General features: G+C 35.5%; 1 protein-coding gene across 1 annotated transcript in view; it reads left to right on the top strand.

Annotated features, from left to right (window-relative positions):
- The first annotated feature begins 724 nt into the window (after positions 1-724).
- Positions 725-26,463, top strand: part of LOC140149897 (chitinase-3-like protein 1) — a 44,278-nt gene continuing 18,539 nt past the window's right edge. Inside the window, exons 1-6 of the mRNA XM_072171915.1 lie at positions 725-812; positions 1,042-1,280; positions 1,718-1,909; positions 11,358-11,482; positions 23,464-23,587; positions 25,386-25,568. Of these exons, the coding sequence (XP_072028016.1) occupies positions 761-812; positions 1,042-1,280; positions 1,718-1,909; positions 11,358-11,482; positions 23,464-23,587; positions 25,386-25,568 (915 nt within the window). The 5' untranslated portion in view covers positions 725-760. The remainder of the gene's footprint in view (positions 813-1,041; positions 1,281-1,717; positions 1,910-11,357; positions 11,483-23,463; positions 23,588-25,385; positions 25,569-26,463) is intronic.

Below are 26,463 nucleotides of genomic sequence, written 5' to 3'. Positions count from 1 at the left end.
TAGAAAAGCATCACTTCTGTGTAACTGTCTCCCGTTAACATTTTTATTGTACCTGTCCAACCGGATAAACTGCTTATTACCAGCAATACCAAAGATACCAAGATCAGTCTCCATTCCGTAGTATTCAATTCAGTTTTTACCCAAAATATTTTGGATGTTGCAATACTTATAGATGCTGTGTGTGTCTTAATTGAAAGAATACAAAACCAACCCGCCAATCATATTAATTTATCATGATTGACATATCTTTTCAATTGTAATCTTATCGCCAGATGTTTTCTTTTCTAAATTTCCATCATAAAATGTAATTACTTGTATCAATTTGTCTTAGTCTACTTACAGCGTTAATTGCGTTCACAACAGTCTGCAACAGGTATTTTTTAAAAGAGCAATGTTAGCATGTCTGTTGGAATATTATGTGTATCACTTTCTTTAAAGATGTTATTTCATTTCATTTTTGTTATTCAACGGAGAGACCAATTGTCGTCGTAAATGTTGGTTTAATATTTCAGAGTGTTGATATATGGGGTGTTTCCAGAACTGTATAGACTTCTACTGTGGTTTTACATTTTTGCCAAAATAAGAAACATTTGTTTTGAATAATAGAGTTCAGATTGCAATATAACATGTCTAAGGCAACCACAGTTGTTTGTGACAATGCCGACGTGTTTTATGATTTATGACATTTTTAAGTTTACGTTCTTGTTTCTGAAATTTCTTTTGTTTTATCTATGTTACATTCGCAGAGACAATATTGACCATGTTGTTTGCTTTGGCATTGTGTGTGGTACTACTCGGCGGCCTGGCTGAGGGTAAGCTTTAAAATGCTCTCGATATTTCTGTTATTATTACTGCCTCGTGAATATCAATTCGCCGTAGTAGTGATGATGTAACAGGATTGACAATCATAGCAATAGGTCAATCATACAGTTCATGAATATGCCTTAATGCGAACCTGCTCACCTGTGAAGATTGTCGCAATGATTCGCATAACAATGTATCGTCTATCTATTGTTTTCCTTTCTTTCCTTACCTCATCAGCTGCAACTCCGATTCTGTCATGTTACTACACCAACTGGGCTCAGTACAGACCTGACCCAATGAAATTTTTCCCAGAGGATATTGATCCATTCATGTGTACCCATATCATGTATGCATTTGCGGATCTGAAGAATAACCATCTGACACCATTTGAATACAATGACGATGACTTTACAGATGGTACACCAGGAATGTATACTCGAGTAAACAATTTGAAAGCAAAGAACCCAGATCTTAAGGTATGCTTAAAAAGTTGTTTCTGTAAAACCATATTGAACTATTTAAGTCTTTATGTTTCTATCATTACCTATTTTATCAAGTTAAAAATGCAAATTGCTTAACATTTATAGACAAATATTTAAATATAATAATTTAGTACTTGCATTTTATTTCTCAGCGATTTGACTCTATTTGATGTCTATGTTTCGCCAAATTTCTCCGGTGCATTTAGATTCATTAAACAATAATATAAGGAAATTGACACAAAATCCGTCGACCTTGAATATTTTATGATTTCTCTTATGGAGTTGTTACAATGAGCTTTGTCACCGAATACGACATGACATTGTAGAAGGGTTCCCATTCTAGCCGTCAAAGAAACGAAACTCTACAGAATAGCCAAACGGAAGCTGGAAAAGTAATACAATATTCCCATGCATATTTTAAATTTCACTAGGTTTCTCTGGCTGTAGGAGGATGGAACATGGGCTCTGGGCCATTCATAACGATGGTTGAAACCAAAGAAACTCGAGCAGATTTCATCAGTCATTCCATTGGCTTCTTGCGAGACCGTAATTTCGATGGTCTCGACCTTGATTGGGAATATCCTTCCGGTGTATACAAGGATAAGTTTACATTACTTGTACAGGTGAGGATTAGATGCATTAACAGTACACATACGTACACTGTTACTAGAAGTTGCAGGAACTGTTCCGTAAAAATTTTACTTTAAAACAACGTCAATAATTTAATAAATTTCCATTATTATCCTTATATACAAAATATTAACATTTCTACATAACAGTTTTATAAACAAAACTATATCATAAGAATCCGCCGCCAACATGCAAATCACTACAAAGCATTTCTTTTGTTATTACCGTGCATTTAAAAATTAGGCTTGTGAAATATTTATGAGGTTTTGCGTGGAACACGCGAACAATTATATTATAATTGTCTTACGTGCCAATTATACACGCCTGTAAAAGTGCCCCGCCTTTGCTCCCGATCGCCTGTCTTAAAGCCATAATGTAACATTTGCTGAGGAGGACGCCCTCAATACTTTTCAAAATTCTGTTTTATTAAACTATCATACCTTGCAAAAGAACAAGACTTTAAGTGTTGTAGTTTTGTCATAATGCGCATAATACGATGGAAATACTAACATATGCACGATGTTCATAACACAGTACGTGTACATACATGGCGTGCGGGACGCGACAGTCACACATAAAAGGACCGTGCCGTATCACAACCGACAGGCGACATCGGCGCTGGTAGCAAATTCCAATTTTCTTTGCTTTACCTTAGTTGTTCGGCTCAAAATTAAAAGGGGACATATCTGGCAGTTACTGTAAATGCTACCATTTTATGGAAAATTAATACTAATCTATTGCTTATGAAAATGTTACAATATGCATTGCAAATACGAGAGGCCCATTTTTTTCAGTTGTTGGCGTGGTAGGAAAAAGCCACGTGTGTCGATGAGTGTTAATTTTACCTCGCGTGTCACACCACAAGAGAAGTTGAAGACCTTTGATCAGTACTGTAAATATAATTATACATCCCTTGTGAGGCAATTTGGTGGCAGTTGGGTATTAAACATTTATATTGTCATAGACTGAATCGGCAGGTGCGGGTTTTTTATTCTTTATTCCTGAGACTCAATCACAATACAAAACACAGGTATAAATACAATATATATTAATTAACTGTCACATAAAAACTTAAAAGTCCCCAATGGCGTGTTGCACTGGACCATCGGGTCATTCAACTTAGTTAGTAGAAGTGGGTGGACTCTTCTAAAACATAGATAATATACTGGAGAGGTTATAATGAAAGACAGAGATAAAAAAAAAAAGACTAGTTTGCGTCTGAAATTCTGTGAACTAATCAGAAATGCCGTACTGCGCAGGTCGCCAACCAATCACGGCGCGCCTTTGCCCTGACGTCAGACGCGATCTAGGTTTTTTTTATCTCTGTCTTTCATTATACTACTGTACAAATACTTGTGGCTGACAATATCATACACTAAGATATGTATACTATTTCGAACCTTTAATACCATTTTGACCAATTTAACATTACGACAGGAAATAGTGATTTTGTCATAATGTGCGACTTGAAAATAAAACGTTTATGGTTAAATACCACTAATTATATATTGCACGGGTTTCAATGGGGAAATGGCTAATTTCGGGTGGAATTTCTCATATTAAGGGATCTAAAATGAGCGTTTATTGCGTTTCGATAGTATTTTTTGTGGCACATGAGAGCACCTCAGACCTATCGAATTGTATTCTGAATACGAAGCATGTCTTTCTGATATCAAATAATTTTCATTTTTGAAAATCACAATATAATACAAATTTTATGACAAATTATAAAAATTTGATATTTTTCGAATTTTTGATATATAACAGTCCTCGAAGTAAATTATATAAATGTAATGATATATTCTTAAAGTGTATGTAGCAGGGAGGAAAAGCCGACGGTCAATTGAAAATTTTGACCTTTCATATTGAAGATATGGATTTTTTTCAAAAAAGACCTAATTTTTTTTGGTGTTTTGGAAAAAAAATCCATATCTTCAATACAAAAGGTCAAGATTTTCAATTGATCGTCGGCTTTTCAACCCACCTACATACACTTTAAGTATAAATCATCAGATTTATAAAGTTTACTTCAAGTACTGTTAAATATCAAAAATATCAATTTTAATGATTTGCCATAAAATGTGTATTAAATTGCGAATTTCAAAATTCAAAATTATTTGATATCAGAATGACATTCTTCGTATTCATAATGCAATTCGATATGTCTGATGTGCTCTAATGTCCCAAAATAAATACTGTCCAAACGTTCATACCCCAGCCCTTAAGAACTCTCACAGTTAAATGCCACTAATATCAGGTGAAACTGTACAACAAAAATGTCATATAATGAGAGAAAATATACCATTTTGAAGCATCACATCCTAAAAAGTACTTTTTGGCTATATAACTTGATCAATTTCAGCGATTTTAATGCAGTCTTTTCAGATGCCATGCAAACAAATAGTTACCTGTTGCGATTTGGTAGTTCACAGGATCTTGCGAATGGTAGTGAGCTTTGGCAAAAATTGCATTGATTTATAGCGATTTTATAGTGTGTAGAAGAATTCAAATATCACAGATATACTTGTGTAGGTCATATGGCTCTTGAGTTATGTTGTAGCTGAAACCACAACACTTTTGTAAACGTACATAACTCATTAACAACAATAAATCAAGCAACTTTTCAAAAATTTGTAGAATGAACTTTTGTAAAACATCAAAGTGTTATTTTTCAATAATAAATTGATTTAGATAATGAAAATTTTTTGCTGCTTCGGCCAATAATACAGCGTCTACCCTTAACATTTCCGTTCATTGAAATGTGCCACGATTAATGGCGAGGTCGTCGGTTCCGTCCTGCCTGTCAAATGTGTTGCAATGCAAATTTATCACATTTGATAACTCTCCCAGCTTTAGTGGGTTTGTTATCACGGGTCGATAATCATAAGAAGTAGTTACGCTCGACGTGGCGCGCACATACGCAATGGTTATCGCATAAAAAGAACGTAGCAAAATATTGAATCAGTCTGGCACACGACGAAAATACGTTCGTGAAGGAAACCCGTCGAAATGTAGAGGGAGCCAGATTATACGAGATATTAGTTTATCTAGGACTTTACTTACAGTTCAAGACAGAAATTTAATTAGACAGCCATCGAATGTGATTAGAATGCCGCGCTTAAGGCGGATACTCGACGGCAGACCTATGGTATCATTTTGTCCGAAGAACCAAATTTCAAACGACTTTATGCCAGTAGCGTAGCCAGCGGGAGGAGGGGGCAGGTTGGCCAAAAAAATGAAAGAAAAAAGTGCTCCTCTTGCAAAATATGAAAGAGAAAAACCAAAGTAAAAGAAAAAGGGCAAGGAGCCCCTTTCCACCAAAGGTCACAATAAAGCCCTTTTTAGTGTAATTACACAATTTATGGGCATTACTCGCGCATTATTATCTTAGTAAAGCCTTTTTTGGAAGCTCGAAGTCATGTACATGCAGTCTGTCTAAAAACAAAAACCGGTATATATATATTTGATGCAACTGCTATTATCTGTTGCCTGTGCCCCGAAATTTTATTTTGCACCCCTTCCCCCACCCACCATGCCCACGACCAAGAAAGCTGGCTACGCCCCTACTTCATGGAAGAGAATTCTTGGTACGATTATGAAAAAAACGTATGAAATTATACGGATATAATGTTTAATGTGCCAAATTTTGAGGGGAAACTATACAAAGATGAGGTGATTTTCCCGGTGATTTTTCACTTGCATACATGTATTTTCGAAGGTCGTATATGACATCATGTTTTACACCCTGAATACAACGAGAATCTGTAATCAATTACGCGCGGTTGTTTGATGTGATCATTTAGTAATTTTTCTAACAAAACATTTTATGATTTTCAATTCTAGGCCTGGACAATACCAACAGCTATCCTATTGATATACACATACATTTGTTAGCTATTCTTAACATAGATTTTCATTATTTTTATTTATTTATTTATTTATTTATTTATTTATTTATTTATTTATTTATTTATTTATTTATTTATTTATTTATTTTTGATTTATTTATTTATTTATTTATGTATTTATTTATTTATTTATTTATTTATTATTTTTGTTTGCCTTTTTGTGGTAGTTTTTATTTGTGTGTAAATTGAGAGTAGTTACATATATTCTAAAAGTTTAGTTTAGACCAATAATATGAGTTATTCCTTTCATTTCATGATACAATATTTACTCGTTTTTCTGATATTTTAATGTCATTATACAAGTGTCTATTTCTTGCAAAGATGCAAACAAGGTTTAAGATAAACAGCGCCATCAGTGTTCGAATTTGCTTAAAAATGAATTTAGTTCTACATGCCATCAAACAACCGTGTACGCTCACCCGCCCAATTTCAAGAACGTACGAAGTTGCGGATCATACTGGTTATACTTATACAACCATATCATTCTTTTAGACACAGGAAAGCAATACTCGGCTTTACACGTGATTGTTGAGTTACAAAATACACATGTGATATTACGCAACGTTTCAGGCAACTGCATAGCTGATGAGGTAAACGATAACGTCAATATAACTAAATTTTATATCATTTGAAGGAAATGCAAAGATATGAGTTATCGTTTTAAATGATTGACTGACACTATCAATGGTATCAATGATAAATACAAAACAGCCATATCCACGCAATATCCACGTACCTTTAAAGGATGTCTACGGCAATCATGACATCATGCCTTATATGTTAGAAAATTTTATAATTATCATGCACGAACCACATGGTTTTATTTTAAACAAACTCATATTGACCATAAAAACGAATTAAAACAGCCGTCGCTCAATACGTGATATTCAAAATTCCCCGCATCATGCAGTTATTGTTGCCTACATGTATGCACACAACACAGGGGCACTCACAATAGGCCATTGACCCCTACTGGTAGCGTTGTGTTGTAGATATAGGAGATGAACTAGTTAGCATTATATATCAAAAAAGTATAAAAGCTATGATTTTAGTACTTGCTCTATGTTTCAATTACATATTCTTTTCAAAATATCTGAATTTTCAACGGGGGACCATACATTTGTATGAGAAAGAAATCCTACCATCTATCCAAACTCCAGTGTTATTCCAATGCACATTTTGCTTCACTGGGCCGCCCTGGCTTGGTCGTATTTGGAAGAGGGGTGTCACGAAACCGTAATAGGTACAAATTCAGTACTTTCTGTCAATCAAGTATGGTTTATTCTCTACATGTCAATCTTTAAATTATTAGCATAGTCCTTATAATAACGGGGGACCGCCGTGATGAGTAAATGACAGCAAACCAGTGAAAAATACCCCAAATTAGTCGACCGTAGCGGACAATTCGATCGTTCATTGGATTAATATTATCACGTGGTAATAAATTTGCATTGGACAATCGATTACTATAATGGTTTAGTACTGTATATCTCGGTTTAATATTCACTAAGCGGGTTTATGGCTGGAAAGATCACGGTGAATTTGCCGTGGACTTAAACAGCGCTATGGGGCGCTGAAAATGTCGAGTGCAATTACGTCCCAGTAATACAATGAAAGCTGAAAACAATTGAGCACAAATAACCATGACGTCATTGCACTGGTTAATTTCTGTGCGGGAATTTTGAATATCGCGTGTTGAGAGCCGGCTTTTTTATTCATTTGTATGGTCAATATGAGTTTGTTTTAAACAAAACTATGTGGGTCGGGCTTGATAATTATTTTTGCCGGAGTCATCCTTTAAGTTTCATAACGGTGGAGCAATTATAGAGTAAAATATTGGAGGCAAAAAAGAGGCCAACGCACTTGACTCTTTCATATTTGTTGTTTTTCCCCCACTTCTGTCATTTTTGCTTCGTAAATGACTAAAATTATAAGAGGAAATCAGGACGACCTACTTTTAATGAACATCTGAATAATATTTCTTGGCAGACATATTAAATTGATCTGCACAGACAGTGGCATCACGTTTCATACGGAATCGTGCATTTTAAAGTAATGCATTAACACACTTTCAGCTCCTTATTTGTGGTCATATATCAGTTGTCACTTTTGCCGACATCGCCATTGAGCATAACATTAAGTGTAATGTAATTGCCATAAAGGTGTCCCAGCTGTTATTGTAGTGAAGTTTTGGATCAATTGAACGGGGTTATTCTCTGGTGTGCCACCACGCAATATGTCACCAGATTCCTATTGTAATTAGCACGATCAATAAATGTAGGTACGTGTCTTAAGGGATCTAAAATGAGCGTTTATTGCGTTTCGACAGTATTTTTTGTGGGACATGAGAGCACCTCAGACCTATCGAATTGCATTCTGAATACGAAGCATGTCTTTCTGATATCAAATAATTTTCATTTTTTGAAAATCACAATATAATTCAAATTTTATGACAAATTATAAAAATTTGATGTTTTCAAATTTTTGATATATAACAGCCCTCGAAGTAAATTATATAAATCTAATGATATATTCTTAAAGTGTATGTAGCAGGGAGGAAAAGCCGACGGTCAATTGAAAATTTTGACCTTTCATATTGAAGATAAAATAATATTGATGTTTTTTGGTGTTTTGGGAAAAAAAATCCATATCTTCAATACGAAAGGTCAAAATTTTCAATTGATCGTCGGCATTTCATCCCACCTACATACACGTTAAGTATAAATCATCAGATTTATAAAGTTTACTTCGAGTACTGTTAAATATCAAAAATATCAATTTTTAATGATTTGCCATAAAATGTGTATTAAATTGCGAATTTCAAAAACCAAAATTATTTGATATCAGAATGACATTCTTCGTATTCAGAATGCAATTCGATATGTCTGATGTGCTCTAATGTGCCAAAATAAATACTGTCCAAACGTTCATACCCCAGCCCTTAATATATGAAAAGTATCCGCCGTAGAAGTGACGTAATAATAGGATTAACTACCATAGCGATAGAGGAAAACAATTTGAATAGATCGCCCTGCACTACAACGTTCACGCGGTACCTATGCTTTGAGCCACAGATGTCAAAGAAATGCTGATCACTCGCACCAAGGATTCTATTATGCTCGCACCTGTAAGATAAGTATCTTTGAAAAGAGTGGTATTGTATTCAAGTGTAATTACAGACATATACAGGTGATGAGTGCAATCTGCTTGAGGTGAAGGTCGATCTATTCAAATCGTTTTCCTCTATTGCTATGGTAGGTAATCCGATTATTTACGTCACTTGTAGGGCGAATTGCAAATTTATTATGCTTATTTCTAACTGTATTCCTTATTTATCTATGATCATTAAAGCCATAGTGTAACATTTGCTGAGAAAGGACGCCATTTTTAATAAAAGACGTGTTCTGTCGTTTTATTCATACGATACAATCAAAGGCATACGTAGTCCGACGAGTAGGACCTGTTTTTTTTTCTTAGTTACCAACTATACTCTAACTCTGATCGCTCAAGAAAGATTAACCACAAAAATACACTAACCGCGCCTCCCGGCGTTATATTTATTCCTTGTTATTTTTGGGGCGGCGCGGTCACTGGACTTTCGCGATTCGTCTTTCTTGCACCATGTGAGATAGTGATCATAGTGAAAAATGAGTACAGTCTGGTAACTTAGAAAAAAAAGGTCCTACTCGTCGGACTAGGCATACGCGATGTTCATAACACTGTACGTACACGTGGCTTATGGGATGGTCATAACACATCAACAAGACCGACTTTGGCCGCGAAACGCATAGGCGCTAGAATTATATAGCGATTTCACTTGTTTTGCCTCATGTGTAACCACAAAATTAAAAAGGGGGACATTTCCGAGACTGACAAGGTTTTGTAGAACAGAAATGCAAATATATTTCTTATATAAATTTTACAACATGGCTTTAACTATGAAAATTGCCTCTGAGTTTTTTTAATTTGTGAATTTGTTTTGAAAAAACAAAAGGTTAGTTCCCGACAGATGCATACATCTCTTTTGGTTCTTTGCATAATAAATTCAATGTTAAATACTTTTCTGGTGAGTTTGTGTCTAAATGGTATGTCGTGAAAAAGTGAGAATCATCATACAAAACTATGTGTTGCGATCGACGAATTGATCGCTCAATCGCACCACGATTAAGAATATCAAGTGTGGTTTGCGCCGCACACAATGACGACTATCGATTTGAACTACACCACTCTTCGTCATACATAAATTCTCCCAGCCACATTTCCCTAACATAATATGATTTTTTTAAGGGAAATTTAGTTCGGCAGAGGTGGGGCTCGAACTCACGCCGCACCCCTATCGTGAATTCTAAATGAGCCTAGCGCCTTAGACCTCTCGGCCACCTGACTTGTTGGTATCCATCTTGAAACTGTTTTGAACAGCGCAACTTAGGCTTACCACGTGACAAGCAAAGACAGAAAACGTACCATATTTTGGAATTTTATTTGCTTAAAACATTAATGTGGATTAATAGCGCTCAATTGTTGATAACTGCGTGTTCTACATACAGAAATCAGACAATAAATGAGCCTCTATTAATAGTATACATGCACAATAAGTTATATCGATTTTGAGTCGCCGGGCTGCACGTGCGCTAGTCGTAGTCGTATAATACATGTGGGTCAGTATATGGAGCCTACCATTTTTCTTGTATACAGGTCGTATTTTATCATTTATATAAAAAATCCACATTAGACCTCAAATTTTATTTCAGGAAATAAAAGATTAGATTACCATAAAAACGAAACAGTAATCTTTGGCGGGGTCTAATGTAATTTTTGGCGTACATAAAATTGAAATAAAATTCTCTGTCTCTTAAACAACATCAAATGGCCACAATTGGGTATCACGAATCGTTATATATGATGTGCAGTTAATATTCATATTTTCTTTTATACAGAGGATGCTTCAGTTTTGACACAAAAAATATTTTATTGAAAACCCTCTCACTCGGTTATTTCAAAAAGGTAACCACGCTTCCCTAGAATGTGCAATAAATTAGCATTAAACTTTTTCTTATTTTAACAGCATTCTAGAAACTCTTGGCGTTTGACGAAAAAAGGAGTATATTTGAACTATAAGAATTACTAACGATTTTCAAACAATAGAGGGGGTAATGTTTCACTTACGTTTTTCCAAGTCATATTAATGCCCTGCGGGGTAAGATTTTGTCGACCACGATCGCTGTCGGTCAGGATTATTTCAGATTTCCCATCATACTCCGTCTCTATTTCCAAAAAATATAGCATCAGTACCGACAGCTCAGTTTCAAGAATGATTTGAGCCCCATTTTAACTGCTGTCAAGCAAACATATAGGGTGACGTGCAAAAGAAGTAATGACATGAATAAGAAATGTGTTGTTGCTTTAAAAACATATTTCTTTATAATGATTTTATTAACCAAAACAGTTACCGATAAAAAAGATTAAAACATGGTATTTAAGCTGCTAATTGAACGCAATAGTCATACATTTTATGTGCAACTTTTCTTTCAAGGAATTACGTGTGGCGTATAATGCCGAAGGGACAAGCACAGGGCGCCCTCCATTATTGATCACAGCCGCTACCCCGGCCGGAGAAGGGACCCTCAATTATGCTTATGATGTTGGAGCTGTGTCAAAGTAAGTTCATATATATATATGATAATAAAACACCATAATAAAAAATATGATAAAAACAATGGTATTTGAACCCTAGGTGCACTCATAGAAATTGTTCGTTGGCATTGCTCAGTATACTCTAAAAAATACCTATTCAAAAATGAATAGAATCTATTCATGTACGCCGGGCACTTAAGAGAATCTATTCAAAATGAATAGACAATTCTATTCAAATAAATGATCCCAAATTCTATTCAAAAATGAAGAGGTCACTTGTCAGAAAATGAATAGTTTACTAGTTACAGTTGATTAGAATCTAGCCAATTTATTTGAATCTATTTGACTCTAGTCAAAGGGAACGAATATATGCCTGAAATACTTCGCTTCGCGCTAAGAGAGGAACACTGCGACTCATCACCGTGGTGTTGAATAGCCATCAAGTGTATTTGAGAGCATGGTGACACGTACTACAGAAATTATCTTTTACACTATTTTTGAGTTGTCCAAACTTACTCCCTTTGAATTGCGCCAACAAGGCGAACAAGTCATTTCTATGAGTGTGCGTGTCCAAACCACTCAAATCATTCTTCGTATGAGGTAATATGTACCACTTTCAGACGACGGTAGGCACGCGTCATTGACGTACGAGGCTGAAAGCCACTTCATAATAGTCGGTTATCAATAATGAAACTTGAACAACAAAATAAATTCACTGGATTTCGTTTCTAGGAAAATATTAAAGCATTCCACATGCTTGGATTTGTTGGCTTTTATTTTAAAATCACGTGTAAACCAATTTTTTTCGAATTCAAAATGTGTACATGTTGTTACCGCCGCGGCGCGCCGTGGCGCCGTGTCGCCGCCCGACCAATTTAGTGTACGATAATTTAGTGTATTGATAAATGGATGACTGGTGGCTGTCTATAACAGAATAAATAATTTATACGAATAGGAATATATCATGTATTTTTTCATTTAATTCTTTTATAAAGTAACAACCAGCAATGGTATGCAGGTTACCGGCGTTTTTCTCCTGCGACTGTTGTTGCGTTCTCGGCCCGCAGCACGCCGCGATTTTCGAATCTCAACTGCAATTTTTACGCTCACCTTGCTCACATTGTTAGCTCTGTTTGGCGTTTCTTCTTCTTGACGTTTTTGCTGCGGAAAAACGCTACGGTATTTATAGTTGTCACGTCGGGAAACGGTGCCGAAAAATTATAACAGAAAAACGATTGGAAGACATGGGACAACTATATCACACTATAGCCTTTAGGACGCTTAGAGTTTGATGGCGGTTGGTTATAATAATTATGCCAAGGTATTTAGCAATATCATTATCATCATACAAAATACATAGGTGCCCAAATTAACCTTGTCACCTTTAATTTACGGCGCAAAAAACGTATCCAAACACAATACGACTTTATTTTCATAACTTATAGCAATTTGAATAAAAAAGAGAGCTTTTTAAATGTGACAAATATTTGCATTGACTTTTCTCTCGAAGCACACAGATATTGAACATAGCGGAGTGAGCGTTCACCCGACAGGCTTTGTTGAACCCGTAACAAAAGGTGGCAGAAATCACATTGATGGAGGATAACTTTTGATACTCGACCATTTGTCATTCAAATACGTATAGCTTACATACGAATTCATTTTCACGCATTCCTACACCTCAATGGCAGCCATTACTGGGTCCCTCCCTTAGTTCTATTCCACCTAAAATGTGAAATGACGTGGCCTTTGCGGGGATATTAAACTGCATTCCATCACCCGTGTTACACGTAGACAAACGAATGATGAAAGTTTACAACACAATACAATTCAACATCGATTTTTAAGCGGATTTAACCCACCCCCCCCCCCCCCCAATTGGGCAGTAACAACACCAGTTTGGTGCAGACGGGACCCAGTAATGGCCGATTGAATTCTGACCATCACTTGGCTCGTTGGATTCGTCTATAGTGGAATAAAATCGCATCGTACCGATTAAGGTATCAAAGGACGCAGAATAACATTCTCCATCTCGACTACTTTACTTATTAAGTGTTCGGATACTTTATGTGCGCAGACTAATTATATTAGGCCAACAGAAAACAAGTTTGTTTCCTGTAGCGCGCACATTTTTTTGCATTAGAATTTCTTTTTCACTTTTCAAAGGAAACAAAAACAAAAAAGCGGAAAAATCACAAAAAAAATTATATAAAACACTACTGGAGTAAACGTTTACACATTATACAATAAACGAGCGTAGTGAAAAACTACTGGAGAAAACATCACACATTCCTTGAAATACCCTTATTTAATCTGCAGGTTGAACGGGGATCATAAATATTCGTGAATATGATTTTTGTGTGTGTGTCGGAGAGACCCACTGTAAATTCCCATTCCAATTTGCAGAAAAAAAGGAATTTTTGTCATTTGAAGATATGGATTTAAAAAAAATGCATTTCGCATTTGACTTTTTTGACCTGCTACAGGAAATAAACATGTTTTTTGGCCTTATTAATTTATTATACCCCATTTATCACACAGCAATGGAACAAAATTGGATCACGCTGATTAAATAAATAATGTCGGATAAAAACATTGCACTTGGATATACCTTTTTAAAAAAATCCTGGTTAAAATTCGGCATGAAATTGTTTCTTTTACTGTAAGATTTTTGATTTTATAGGCCTTTTTTTAATTAACAAATCAGTACTTCATTTCTAATATAACCAGCAAAAATAATCGATATTTCTATAGTGGCTTGCAAAATCATCCATCCATGGGTATGTTCGCCAGTTGGTTTTAACAAAATTGGTAGTCGGAATTGAAAAATGGTGCATCAAAACGAAAATGCTGACAAAACTATGATATATAATCATGTGCTTTATAAAGTTGGGAAATATCTTTCATTAGCGAATTATGTTACATTGAAAACTAAAACTTTGACCTCAAAAAAGCTCATGGGGCAAGTTGACGCCTTTGAAAATCGAACATCTTACACTAGAAGCCTACATTTCATACATAAAGTTGACACCGGGATTTAAAAAAATATACAGTACCAAAAATTACAGTTTTTCCTGACATTTACTGCTTTTCATTTGGCCGAGAAAATGAATATTACAGTGAAAATGTGTAACTCAAACTTTTTCTCATTTCAACACCCAATTCGATCGTTGTATTGCCTCATTAAACGTCTGAGTGTGCCTCGTATAACAATAGCCATCGATTCACTAGCGTTATGGTTGTCAATACGAGCATATCGAAACTGGTCTACGTGTTCTCTTTGGAGTCTTTGTTTTGAAATACTGTATACAAAGCCGCAACCATTTGCTGTATAATTTCATTGAAAATGTTATGGGTTTCATGTATTTGATTGTTTTATTATTGTTTTACAATATTTGTATTGTTTTTGAGGCAACGGTCTTTTATTTTGATAGAAATATGAAGGTGTAGAAAATAAATGAATTAACAAAACACGTGCTATGACTCCACGCATGCCGGTTATTCATAAAGTTCCGCATTACTATTAAATGTAATAGCTTCAAAAGTGAAAATTTTTCTTTGTTAAAGTTTTCACGGTTATACACATCAGATTGTTTCCCAAGGGTGGAATTATAATTTATTGACCATTTTCATTTTTCTAATTGAACTAAAAACCGCAAACGATAAAGAATTGTATACTTCGAGTAAGAAAATGCAAATCCTCTTTCCTTCTATTTACAAGTGTTTTGACTATACTAATGGATAGCAACGGAAAATATCAAATGTACAACCAGACAGCCTACTATATAGATGACAACACCTCAGGCAACGCCATATGCACGAAAATCATTAAACAGTCCTGCATGCGAGCTTTAAGTTTAAACTAAAAGCATTTCACCACCTTTTCCTCAATAAAATAATATAGAGTGCCTAGTGGGCAAAATCTGGTGGGATATTGGGGCCGGATTCACACACAGTATTTCAAAAGCTTCAACCTTTTGCACAATGACAATTTTTCTAAATTTTATTTTGGGTCCGAATGGCACCACAGAATTTTCATGTCAAATAAAGCCTCGCATAGTGCAGTTATGTCCACGGCAAATTCACCGTGACCTTTCCAGCCATAAACCCGCTTAGTGCAGATTAAACCGAGATATGCAGTACTAAACCAGTATAGTAATCGATTGTCCAATGCAAATTTATTACCACGTGATAATATTAATCCAATGAGGGATCGAATTGTCCGCTACGGTCGACTAATCCAACCTGTAATGACGCTATTGACATGTACGGGCGGAGCTCCACTGACTGAGTTTTGGGGTATTTTTCACTGGTTTGCTATCATTTACTCATCAAGGCGGTCCCCCGTTATTATAAGGACTATGCTAATGATTTAAAGATTGGCATGTAGAGAATAAACCATACTTGATTAACAGAAAGTACTAAATTTGTATCTATTACGGTTTCGTGACACCCCTCTTGCAAATGCGACCAAGCCAGGGCAGCCCGGTGAAGCAAAATGTGCATTGTAATAACACGTGAGTTTGGATATAGATGGTATATTTCTTTCTCATAAAAATGTATGGTCCTCCGTTATTAAAGCTTGTACCGGGTTGAAAATTCAGATATTTTGAAAAGAATAAGTACTTGAAACATAAAGCAAGTACTCAAATCATAGCTTTTATACTTTTTCATATATGACGCTAACTAGTTCATCTCCTATATCTACAACACATCGCTACCAGTAGGGGTCAATTGCCTGTTGTGAGTGCCCCTGTGTTGTGTGCATACAATGTAGTTAACAATAACTGCATGATGGTTTGAACCTGCCTTTCAAGTGCGTGTAAAGTAAAATCCCAGGCATTCCCGTCGTGACAAGTTCATTTCAACGGCCGTCTATGGGATAATAGAGAGATTGCGAACATGCGTTCACTGCTAACGCCATACGGTTTACGTGTTGCGACTTTGTGCGGTGGAATGTCATAGTGCCGTTCGCATCCAAACTAGTCTCCTATACAGTCAGTTTGTGTCGGTTATAAAGCTCGTTGTTCCTAGTATGTTCGTGATAGCCGCATACAGTCTGACCCGAGACTACACCCAAACACAATTGCAATAAGCTGAAGGTGGCGCTATGGTGAGACAAATATATCTAAAGGGATAGGAAGCATCCATTCTTTCTCCTTGGGTGTATCGAACCAGAGAAGGTGAAAATAGATTATCATCTTACCTGATCGAATCCACATTCCTCGGTATTGATATGCAAATACGACTGATTGTAACTTTTGCGCTGAGCATTCAGTCCAGTTTATTGATATTTGAATTTTGAGGACTATTTAATAATGAGTATTGTTCACCCGGCATGGAGTATACTGTTCGAACAACAATAAATAAACCCCTTTAACATATAAATGTACATAGTACCCTGTTTACGTTTAAAGCCAAATAAAAATACTACCCAGCAAAATAAATATATTACAGAAAACGTTAAATGTCGGATTAAAGGGTATATGAAGGGTATAAAACGGTTTAATAACATTCAAAACACATGTTTTTCAAAACTTAATTGTTCCTAATATAATAGACTTTTAAAAGTACAAAAAGTGTTGACAATATTTTACAATTTCATGTTTTAAAAAAGCGTTTTCATGACTTTTATATAACCCGGCATTTAAATATTATCGAATTGATTTAACTAAAACAAAAACACATGATCATGTTTTAAAAACATTTTGGTGTTTGCTGGATAGTATCTTAGCAAAACAGTTTGACAGCTGTTTAACGTAACGAAAAGGCAATGGTGATAAACGATGTTCCACGAACTACTGTTGCCCATCCAAAACATTTGGGACGACATCCTCCACACACAAATAGGCACGTTCGAAAAAACTGGGTTTTTATTACATGTCGGACTTGCCGATTGGAACGCGATTTTTCCAAAATAGAAACAGTCTATGTTGTTCGGTTCTTTTTTTGTGATTATTGATCTTTGAATGGTGTATAATAAAAATTATCAGGGTGTAAAAGCGTCATCGTAAGATGGCCGCCACGTAAGTCTAAAATATCATTCAAACGGTTTCTTAGTGACAAAAGGTAAAAGACAAATAATCATAGCACGGTGGCCGAGCGGAACGGGCTACGACTCATAATCGGAAGGTTGCGGGTTCGAGCCCCGGCGACGCCATCGTGTTGTGCCTTTGAGTAAGGCACTTTATCTCGATTACTCCTCTCCACCCAGGTGTGAAATGGGGAGCTGTTATGAATACTGTCCATTGAGCGCCGCCCAAAGGTATGAGCATGCCTTGGGCATTGTATGGCACCTGACATATTCTAACGACGGCGGAATAAATGTAAAGCGCTTTGGTACATGTTCACATGTGAAAGGCGCTGTATAAATACCAACATTTATTTTTTTATTTTATAGCGTTTTTGGCAGTTAAAGCTTTTTTGCTGATTATTGGTCTTTGAGTGGTGCAGAATAAGATTCTGAGGGGTGTAAAATCGTCACCCTTGGGAAATCTGAAATATTCAAGGTGGCCGCCACGTAAATAGCATTCAAATGATTTTTTAGTGACAAAAGGTATCAAAACAAATACTAATTATCATGATTATAGCGCATTATTAGTACTTTGGCTTACTATATAATATATGCATATGGATTATGAACTGACACGTTTCAGTGATCCTAGATTTCCATGATATCTTGAATATTTCTAATATGCCCAAAATGGTGACCATTTTCCACCACCACTGAATCATATTTTTGTAGCACCCAAAGAGTAATAATCACCAAAGCAAAAAAACTTTATCTCGCAAAACCATCTAACCTCTCTCTGCCACCGGATTGGTTATAGAACTAGGGCGCTTAAGTATATACGATATCAAAAACTGGAGCACGCCTAGAAGAGTATTTACGTTTAACTTTGAGTAGAATGCTCCCAGGACACGTATTGCCTAATCCATGGCAAATATTATTCAAAATGGATGTTGGCTATAATACCAGTTTCAACATGTTGCAAATTAGAGTGTCTACGTTATTTAACTTTTTGTATTTCCTTTTTATTTCATTCCGAATTAAGTAGATCAGTTTATCAAATGGCGCTCGTCGGGCGTGCTATTTTCCAAATGAGCCTGCCTGACGGACTTCCTGATATTTTCCAACTTACTCTCTATTTAAGCCTATTTCAGCATCAAAATGGCAAATGTTGGTCATCTTCCCGTGAAGTCCTTTTGGTAGCAGGTCAACTGAATGATTTTGCCTGCCTGGGAAAGTTTGTCCACTTATAACTAGACATTTAAATGGTGTCTCCGGTAATCACAACATTATGCCTTATATGTTAGAAAATTAATTATGAAGCACGAATCAGGTAGTTGTATTTGAAATTAATACAGCCGTCTCTCAACACGCGATATTCAAAACGTCCAATGATGAGGCCCATCATATTTTTCTACAGTAAAATCGATAAATAAAAACGATTTTTATTTCCCTCTTGTAAAATTATTTCAAGAGATATTGTCTTTTTGTTTGTTAGTTTGAAATAGTATTTTCCTTTATTCTTTTGAAGATTGCGCGCCTACTAAGAACCCCCATTATTATTATTATTATTATTATTATTATTATTATTATTATTATTATTATTATTATTATTATTATTATTATTATTATTATTATTATTATTATTATTATTTAGGAGCGAAATCTCAAGTTTATTGAAGTTTTAACCAAAAGTCAATTTTGCCTTTTGTACATAGCCACAATTTCCCATTTTTCAACAGGGCGCTCACATTATGACATTATAGCGATATTATGTGGGGAATGTTTGTACTTATTTTAGTATCACTGGTTGGAAAAGACCTATAGCTATACCTTAAATTAGTACCAAATTAAACGGTAAATGACGTTTATAAATGAGAATTAGGGGGGTTGCAACACCCCCCCCCCCCCCCTTCGTAGTCCATGTTACAAAATATGGCTCAGTAGTTCTAGGGTTAAGCAACTTTTCTTTCATGCGACATAAAGGGTCTACTATGTGTGCAAACAATAAATCAAAAGGACTTACTCGTTAAGTTTCCTGACCAGCTTCCCCGGAAGCAAACAATACGAGTAAATATGTACACCATCTACTCAGAGATAGCAGTGCAAATGAAACCTTGGACATCTTGTTTATACTGTGAATTTGTAAATCCATGAAACTTAATGTATTGATACTCTACATATATGGTCAATTCCAGCCAAAGCGGGACAAAATTCTCTCTGGGGGCCATTTTGAAAATGTTTTCCTTTTCAATTCTAGACTTATCAAATGAGATGATCATATCTAGTGAATCATCAGGTGGAAGTGCCATCGGATTGAAAAATGACTTTTCTTGCTAGACCAAATAAAGTGTTAAATGCGCATATGCATGTTACCCACGAATTCAAGCCTTTTTCACCTGTTGTACGCCATAAAATTTCACTTTCTTTAATATCTTTCAATATTTTATGTGTGACTCATATACACTAGAAATCGGTGAAGACTTTGAACGTAAAATAGAATTTTATTACATATATCTACAAAGAAATATTTTGGTTATTACAAATTTTAAGAAAGAACCAGGTGTACAGTTAAGATTGTGTCAATTCTTCGAACTCTTTCCAAAGTGGCTGTCATTTAACATTACTGTATTATTTCGAAAGATTAGAATAAATGCTTCATATAAATATAAAGTTAGATTTTTTATCTCGTCGCAGGATGAGGATCTCGGATGGATTCGTTGGTAACAGCGTCTGGAAAACAGGAATTCCTATTAATTAAAAAAAATACTTTTCCGTATGTCAATAATTCAGGCTGCAATGACACTAAAATGAATTTTAATCAAAATACAAACTACATGGAATATTTAGAATGGATCATTATGGCATTTTTGGTATAAAAATTTTGAGAATAATGAAGTTGCCAAATTCAAATAGACAGAGCAAACAGTTTTATGTTATTATTTTAGTAAAATCATTCCATATTTTCATGCAGCAATATTCTATTAAATCGTGTTTGACAGTTCCTATGTACTAAAACACTATCAATACATTGTTAACTATAATTTAAGTAGGGATTCGTGGGTAACCAAAATGTTCGTGGGTAACACATATTTGAAGGTATGTATTGGTAAGCGGCAAAATAGAAAATATTACAGAAGGTTGGAAACCATCATGCGGTTATTCCTCTATTGTGTTTCAATGATTCCCGTTTCTCAAACCAATTGCATTTACCCAAAAATGGTAATTTAGGATAATCAATCAAAACTTCATGATACAGCTTCAGTATACCTTCAAGAGGACGCTATTAAACAGGACTGTTTTGGAACCTATTTCGCATGTTTTCAAAATGTTAAGATACATAAGAAACATATAATTTACGAGTAAATCCTTGGATTCGTGGGTAACGCCGAATTCGTGGGTAAAGCTATAAGTACTATAGTACCGTTTGGGGTTTGCGTTTCTTAGGTGCATAAACTGCAAGTACTGTAAAAAATATAGCATACACATGGCTTGAATATGTGCTGATTTAAACTTAAAATAAACAATCTCCTTGTTTTTCAAGGTTAGCATCTATTCGGGATTCGTGGGTAACAAAAGTTTAAACCGTCGTAGATTCTTTTTTAAAGCTTTGAACGTATTTTTACGATTTTCAATTTTAAGCGCTTGTCAAACTTAATTCAGTGTCCAAAGTCATTAAATGTTAATTTAAGTTATGGCAATTATATTTGCTGGACTCGTGGGTAACAGTTGATACGTGGGTAACGTCAAATTTGATTTTATGGAATTTTATGGGTAAAACGTATTTGCATAAAATAATCACTTGGACCTCAGAATTATAGAACGAAACTTCGTTTCATGATATAGTCATTTATGGCATATTCACTTAACATTTTCAGAACGATCATTTTATTTTTGATACGCGGGTAACAAAATTATTAGCCAAATTGACTTAATGGCCTCTAGAGTCCACAAACTTTGGTGGAATTCAATCGTTTTACGTATGATGAGAGATCATGCAAACGTCTTTCTAACGGTAATAATTTCATTTTGATTGAAGGATATTCAATGAAATATATGGTGCTTTATCCTTGGATTCGTGGGTAACGCCAATTCATTTAAGCCATCATAACTTGTCCCCTGGTATGACTTGCTAGTAAAGGCCTATATGCACAAAGAGTGCACATTGGACGTTACATGATATGCTCCATCAATAACGTGATTTCCTTTATTAATGACATTTTAAAGTGGAAAGTTAAGATAGGGAGAATTTCGTCCCGCTTTCGCTGGAATTGACCATATACTGCGCCAATAAAGTATCCTTACACTTAAATCACAATTTCAAAACTGAACAGTATTGGGGTAATCCTGCACATTATGACACCACATTGAATCCAATGTGACCTCAAGAAGTAAAGTTATAAGCAATTGAATAGACGAAGGTCCAATTTTAAAATTGACAAACAGGCCTATACATGGCGCAAAAATGATTCCAACAAGCACAACAAAGAGACAACACTGTTTCTTCAATGAAACGTTATTTCAAGCAGTTTTAATTTAATTTTACTTCTCTGTACTTTTCATAATTTTCATTTTATTTGTTAGTTCTTTTGTTTCAGTTTTCTTTTGTTCCTTTTGTTTTAAATTAAAGCCAAACGCACAAATTAGCCATTCACCACTCTCAAACCAGACGTCTAGTCTGTGGAGTTTTGAATAGGCCTGTATGTCACTTTTAAAACGGGACCCTCGTCTAATCAAATGTGTGTAACTTTGCTTCTTGAAGTCACATTGGATTCAATGTGGTATCATAATGTGCGGGATCAGACAGTGCATCTATTAAAAAAACAAATTTACCACAATATTGTTCAGTTTGGAAATTGTGATTATTTTTCCAAGTGTAAGGATACTTTATTGGCGCAGTATATAATAGGCCTATGCATAAAAAGAAAAACTTACACCACTAACCCGCCCACTAATAACCATGTAGCATTTAAAACATCTTCATAAGTTGCTGCAAAACAAGGCATACTGTTATTTTTAAATAACAGTATTTAAAAACCTTGACAAAAACACTTTGGTAAAACGTTTTAGCAGTTAAAACCATATTGTAACATTTGCTGAGGAGGACACCCTCAATGTTTTTCAAAATTCTGTTTTTTACACGATTGTAATAATGTACTTTATTAAACTAACGTACCCTCTAAAATCAAGACTTTAGGTGCTGTAGTTTTTTGTCAAAATCCGAGATTTTGAATAAAACGCAGGAACCGTCGATTAGTTATTACGATGGAAATATTAGTCGAACGCGTACGCGATGTTCATAACACGGTACGTAAATGGCGTGCAGGACTTTCACACACGCACACGCACCCCCCACACACACACACCCCACACACCCTACACACACATCAAAGGGCCGTGCGGTAACATAACCGATAGAGTGATACGCATTGGCGACATCGGCGCTGGTAGTAAATTCCAATTTTCTTTGCTTTACCTCGGTTGTTCGGCTCAAAATTAAAAAGGGACAGTAAATGCTAATTCGAGTTCAAGCCCCGGTGCATTCTCTCTTTGTTCTCGTGAATAATTGAAATTTATATTTCCCCTTGGCAACGAACTACCTGCTTGTTTGTCTCAGTTGCATGGTTACCCGTACGAAAACTTGGTGAGCTGATCCCGGCTGCGATGGTTTATTGTGGCATAGGGGTGCGCTCCTTAGCTACAAATTGTTGCTAGATGTTTTATTTGGTGTCTTGCAGAGTGTGCTGCGATTGTGTGGTTATGCCTATCAGTGCGTAGCGCACTATTAAAAGTATAACGCTTTTCGTTATTTATTTTTGCAAAAATTCCCGGTATTTTTTATTAAATTTTGACATTTTGCAACATATTTTGAAACATATTAAAAACATTTGAATAGAATACGAATTGCAAATAATGGACTACGAGGTAACATAACTTCAAAGGTATACAACATTATAGAACTCCTCATAATGTAAACTTTACATTTATTTGACAGAGAACTGGATTTCTTTAATATCATGACCTATGACATGGCTGGTTCTTGGGATCCTTTTGTGGGGCATCATACAAACCTTTATTCTGCGCCAGAAGATACGGGTAACTTAGTTGCTCATGTTGTGGTAAGTGCTTTTCCTCGTTTAAAGCCATAATGTACGATCTTATAATATGAAATTGGTTAATTTTTTTCAAACCTGATATAATATTTGTAATGTTTACACATGTCCCAACTTCCACCTAAATGGAAATGGCTAAATTTGTTGTCTCTGTAGGTCAACAGAGCAAAGTTCGGCATAATTTAAAAATTATGATAATGTCCTCCCATAGAACTGCATGATAAATGGCCAAAATAACGAGTGGGGTTTCTTTAACTTTACCTTGTGATTTCAACCTAAAATGGACAGCAAACCTTCCCGTCAGTTATTACTAATATTATTTCAACATTTTGAATAAAGAATAACAAAATCAAAATTGGATGGAAATCGTACATTAAGACTTTAAATGAGATGCCTGATGTTGTTTCTAGCATTTTGTTGAAACTCGAGCACTCTTATTAGTTTGCCATATTGTCGTAGTAAAATGATTGACATGATGAAAAAGTATAAAAGTACAACGCGATATGCAATTTCTTGCCAATTGACTTTAGCTCTATACATGGTATCCGGGGATCCTGGATTTGTTCTCCGGAAGTCAATTTGACCGAAATTCTTTCCCACAATACATTAATAATTCATGAAAGTGAGAGGCTGTGTTTATTGTCATCGTCCGCCATGACACTTGATAGAACGATAAAATGGGGCGATATGATTTTACCCTGGGTTGGTCTGGCCTGGTATTAGTCAGTGGAGGCAGAAGCATTAAAATTTAGGGGGTCGGCGACGAGCATATTGTGTTCCGGTTTTACTGGGACTTCTTTTGCTTGTGCGAAGGTGTGTTTTGCTCACGTGTAAATTACTCACGTTACCCGGTTGACCTTTGGCACTATATCCCCCACACCGGAGGAGAGTTAATGACTGCACATCCTGGTCATTGACTTTTGCCTGATCTCTGTGGATGTTTATTATGCAATCTACTTTCTGGAGGGGATTGTAAGCTGGGATTACATATGGATAAACTGGTTGGTGCGCCTCATGGGTATATGGGGTATGCAGTGTTTTGTAAGAATGGGGTAGTGGGGGCATGTAATGCGTGGAGAGCGTGCATCCCAAGGGGTAGGTGAATTTACCGTTAATGTAATTAATCTGAAAATTACAAGCCCGTCATCTCATTCAACGGCATTGAACCCATATAAGAGTGCTTTAGTTTCACCAATATATGTTTCACTAATTATTGCTTCTAATTGTAATAAACCACTATAGCCAGAAGATTAAACAGGTATAGACAACAGTTATCAAAATAGTTATTCCTCTATATTGAAAAGTACTTTTCAAGTGGTCGTAACGGACTGTGTAATAGCCTGTAGGTGAATTATCTGCCAAAATATTTGAACGATTTCCTAATTTTAAGGCGTAACATCAAAAAGATGCACCAGAATCTGTGTCAAAATCGGTTCTCCCCTTGATCTGCCAAAACCGCTTGCACACACACCCCTGAGTCTTACACCAATTGCTTCACCCTATCCTATAATTCAATAGTTATTGTACAGTCCTGAATTACAAGCATGTAGCCTTGCTACTAATACTAAAAAAGGAAAAAGGTTGATAAAGACATACTCTATTTATTCTTGTTTATTTGAATCTGAAAATGAGATTTCAAATCGAGTATGCCTATTATTAGTTTGAAGGACAAGCAATATCTAAACTCAAAATGTCATTCTAAAATAATTGACATGGATATGAAAGTCTAATATCTACGGTAATCCATATATCTTAAATTGACGTTTATTATTGATCACTTAATGCCATATGTATCTGTTCGCAGGATTACGTGACAAAGGACTACATTAGACGAGGTTGTCCAAAAGAAAAAGTCGTCGTTGGGTGCGCTACATATGGTCGTAGCTTTAGGTTATCAGGCGCTGATAACATGCCTGGAGCACCATCTAGTGGTGGGGCGTCACCTGGTGATTTCACAAAGCAAGGTGGAATTTGGTCTCAATATGAGGTAATATTACACTCTTACATTAAAGGGGCATTTCGTGATCCACAGCCTCATCCCCCCACTTTTCTCAAAAAAAGTTGAGATTTTTATATCACTGGAAACCTCTGGCTACATAATGTTTATGTTCAAAATATTTCTTGCAGATTAATTCGTTTTGCAAAGATATCGTGAAATTTGAATTTCGTTCTGGTGCACCAGAACGAAATTACAACGCATTGTCTATGGAGCAGTGTAATACACATAATCATGCATAACTCGCAAACGCAAAATCGGAATCAACTGAAATGTTGGGAATAGGCTTTTTTCGTGGATATGTACTGAAAAATGTCATAAAAAGAGGATGCTAGGATCACGAAATACTCCTTTAAAACGCGCTGGAAAAATAAATAAACGTCTAGCCCTTTTCTTTTGTTCCAATGTCTTTTGTATCGTTGTTGTTGGTATTTTTGTTGTTATTGTTTTTGTTGATGTTGTTGTTGTTGTTGTTGTTGTTGTTGTTGTTGTTCAAAGTCTGACGCGAGGTGTCATTTTTGACAGGATAGGAAACAAAAATGTTTTCACTGGTGTGAAACAATATGGAGATAAATTTTTAAAAATGTCAGATATACAGCCGTTTTTGAAAGTTTTCAAACTTTTTTGCTGAGTTTATATAAGCGATAAAACAGCCACAAGGTACCTACGATAATGTAATTCTTAGCTATGCAGTACATATTATTATACGATGACGGCAATGTATTTTGACGAATATCAATTTGTTACTTTATTTGCCATTTGTCATATTTTTATGCTAAAAAAATAATTTTAATCATTATATAGTTTCAATAATTGTAAATAAAGTTTCATTGTTTAATGACTAGCCAGCCTTTTAAGATTGGTCTGAACCCTGGAATTATGGAAA

This window comes from Amphiura filiformis, chromosome 4 (assembly GCF_039555335.1).
Source record: "Amphiura filiformis chromosome 4, Afil_fr2py, whole genome shotgun sequence".
Taxonomy (NCBI): domain Eukaryota; kingdom Metazoa; phylum Echinodermata; class Ophiuroidea; order Amphilepidida; family Amphiuridae; genus Amphiura; species Amphiura filiformis.
This window is presented reverse-complemented; position numbering and strand designations above follow the sequence as displayed.